This window comes from Sinocyclocheilus anshuiensis, unplaced genomic scaffold (genome assembly GCF_001515605.1).
Source record: "Sinocyclocheilus anshuiensis isolate Anshui unplaced genomic scaffold, SAMN03320099.WGS_v1.1 scaffold1543, whole genome shotgun sequence".
In the NCBI taxonomy this organism is placed as follows: Eukaryota; Metazoa; Chordata; class Actinopteri; order Cypriniformes; family Cyprinidae; genus Sinocyclocheilus; species Sinocyclocheilus anshuiensis.
This window is the reverse complement of record NW_015551074.1, coordinates 1,072,433-1,075,375: the sequence shown is the minus strand read 5'-3', so window position 1 is coordinate 1,075,375 and position 2,943 is coordinate 1,072,433. Positions and strand designations below refer to the sequence as shown.

General features: G+C 37.7%; 1 protein-coding gene across 1 annotated transcript in view; it reads left to right on the top strand.

Moving 5' to 3' along the window:
• etv6 (ETS variant transcription factor 6) overlaps positions 1-2,873 on the top strand; it is a 23,104-nt gene extending 20,231 nt beyond the window's left edge. The window contains exon 8 of the mRNA XM_016452181.1: positions 2,765-2,873. Within this exon, the coding sequence (XP_016307667.1) occupies positions 2,765-2,873 (109 nt within the window). The remainder of the gene's footprint in view (positions 1-2,764) is intronic.
• The last annotated feature ends 70 nt before the right edge of the window (positions 2,874-2,943 follow it).

The window sequence follows — 2,943 nt, the reverse complement described above, 5'->3', positions numbered from 1 at the left end:
AGAGCGAGAGAGAGAGAGAGAGTGTGTGTGTGTGTGTGTGTGTGTCCTATTAGAAAGCTCTAAACATGCTCACTGTGTTTACCGAAAGAGACTTTACAGAGACATTATTGATTCTGGAAGCTAAAGCTAGTGTTCATTGCGGTTTGTTTATAACGCACTAGCTGCTATTGCTAAACGGTTAACTAATGAACATTCTGAATAAAACGAGACTGTTAAGACAGTCCCTTTATTCAAGACGTTTTGGAGGTAACCGCTTCCTGGTTTTTCTTTCAGCTTCTACACAAACCCTTATTCGTGTTTAAAACTCGTGGTGTGAAAATTAGCGTGCAGGACCATACGCGTCCGCATGATGGCGCCACACGCAAACATTCAGCGGGACTGATGATAAAACACCCAATAACACTCTCGGCAGCGCTGCTACCATGAACAGTGATTCTATATTGAAAAACACCATGATTGTGAATGATCGCCATGATCCACGGTACTGCAGTGCAATGTATAAATTGCTGGTATAAGAATAAACGCCGACAATCATCGTGTGCTAAATGTGTTAACGGATCATACACAAGGTTCTCTCAAGTTATGAACAAACGTTCTTCCAGTAACGTTAATAGAACGTTTGTTCAGATGTAGTCTTTATTAGTCTTCTCAAAACGTTAGCATAAAATTGTTATTTAGGCTATAGGCTACATCATTCATGGATTTTTTTTTCTTCAGTCAGACAGTTTTCTAATGTTGTTTAAATGTTACCACTGCTTCACAGAACATTCAAAAGTAACATTCTGATAATGTTTGCAAAACGATGCCGTGAAAATTCCTTTAAAGCTTGTGTAACTATAAGAAACAGCGTTTCTAAAACATTTTAAAAAAATTAACTGTTTAGAAATATGTCCAGATAGCACACGTACATCTGCAAGAGGGCTGTTAAAGACAGCTTCAGTCAGCCTTCAATTTACGTGCCACAATATGGTTTGTTTTGGTTTATTTTTTTGGGGGGTTTATTATTAGTGTCGTAACAACATCATTCAGTGGTATAGCTATTTGTTCAGCATACCTGACATGTAAGGGATAATGTACATCCAGCCGGTTGTTATCTCAGAATAAACCCTGACAGGATGATCAGGTATCAGCCTGAAGGGGTTTATTCTGAGATAACAACCGGCTGGATGTACACTATCCCGCTTATTACACGGCTAAAAAGATTTGTTTTTACCATATATATTTAAATTAATGCTGAAGTCTTCCATTGTAACACGCGGTGTTTTCAGTCACAAGATGGCGCCAGACAGTCAACGATAGCGGAGTGACTCGTTAAGCATCTAAGTAGTACCAGTACCCGGATGAGTGGTGTGTTATTCAATTTGGCGGTTGTTATCTGGGAATAACATACCGCTGGATGGCGCGATTGACCAATCAGAATCAAGTATTCCACAGAGCCGTGTAATAAAATCCAGTAATGTGATGTTCATCTGATGCTTCTCCTTGTTTGAGAACGTTCAGAGAACATTAGAAAATAACATTATCATAATGTTTGCACAGTGGTATATGGAACATTACTTTAGTATTCTCTTAACCGAGATAAAAATAAAAAACCCCGGATGTTTTGAATATTCGAAGCAAGTTCTTGCTATTTATCTGCGGTAGCCTTAGAGTGTAATGTCAATTAATTATAGGTGTGTGTGTGTGTGTGTGTGTGTGTGTGTGTGAGAGAGAGAGAGAGAGAGAGAGAGGTTTGACTGTGTGTGTATCTCAGTCAGTCAGTGTGTGTGAAGCTCAGGGAAGAGCTGCATGTTTCTCTCTCCATCTTTTTTCTTTTTTGCCTTTGAATCATGTGAAGCGGCGCTAACTGAACCGAACCGAACCGAAAGGAAGCGGAACCCTGGAGCGACCAAACCCCGGACTGATCGAGCTGATCGGATGGATTGATCCGGAGCGGCAGGTGCGGCAGGTACGAGCTCATCCTTGCCGCTTCTTCTGTCAATCAATCAATCAGAACTCCGAATACAAACACAAAAAAACAGTTTAGAAATATAAAAACGAGTTAAAAATGTATTATCGATTAATTATTTGGTGAATGACAGCACCATCAGTTTACTTTTAGATATTTTTGCTAACACATAAAACGCCTTACGCAAATGAGCCATGGTTTTATTATAGTAAAAGTGTCTTCTTTTTTTGCCATATTGATTAACATTTGTATAACAACAGTTTTACTACAAATACCATGGTTAAACTATAGTTAATGTAGCAAAACCAATTTCTGGTACTATAACCATGTTTTTTTATTTGTAGTAAAACCATTGTTAATTTGGTTTAACTTATAGTAACCGTGTTTTTTATTATTATTTGTAGTAAAACCATGGTTAAGTTTCGTAAAGGACAAATGATGTTGGTTTGTTTTGACGTTTGGCATTTTTGTTTATATAGATAAATATACAGTATTAATCATTCAGTATAGTGTACTTATAGTGCACATAGATAATGCACAAACACACAAATTACGAAATAAACACGTTTTGAAAACTGATTTATGTAAAAGTGCTGTGATAGTACCATATAATAACACGGTATTTCAAAGAAGCATGGTAATACCCTGGTATTTTTTGTAAGTGGTGAATGCATTTGTATTTATTGCATTGCATTTCAGGTTTGAGAGTGTGCTTATATTTTCATTTGTGTTTTGATATAAAACAAGCCATCCCATTAGTTCGAGTTTTCTGGAATGGCATTGATCATATCCAGTCTTTAGTGTGAATATTGTCAGAATCTCTTCCTGCGTCCGTGAAGTCGTTCTGCGGTCACTAATCACCGTGTTTTCTACATCTCCAAGCCCCAGTGCTGCTGATGTCCAGAGAATGAATGCTGTAGATTAGTGCTGGGCGGTATGACCAAAAATGTATATCACGGTATTTTTCAAAATTATACCGGTTTCACGGTACATGA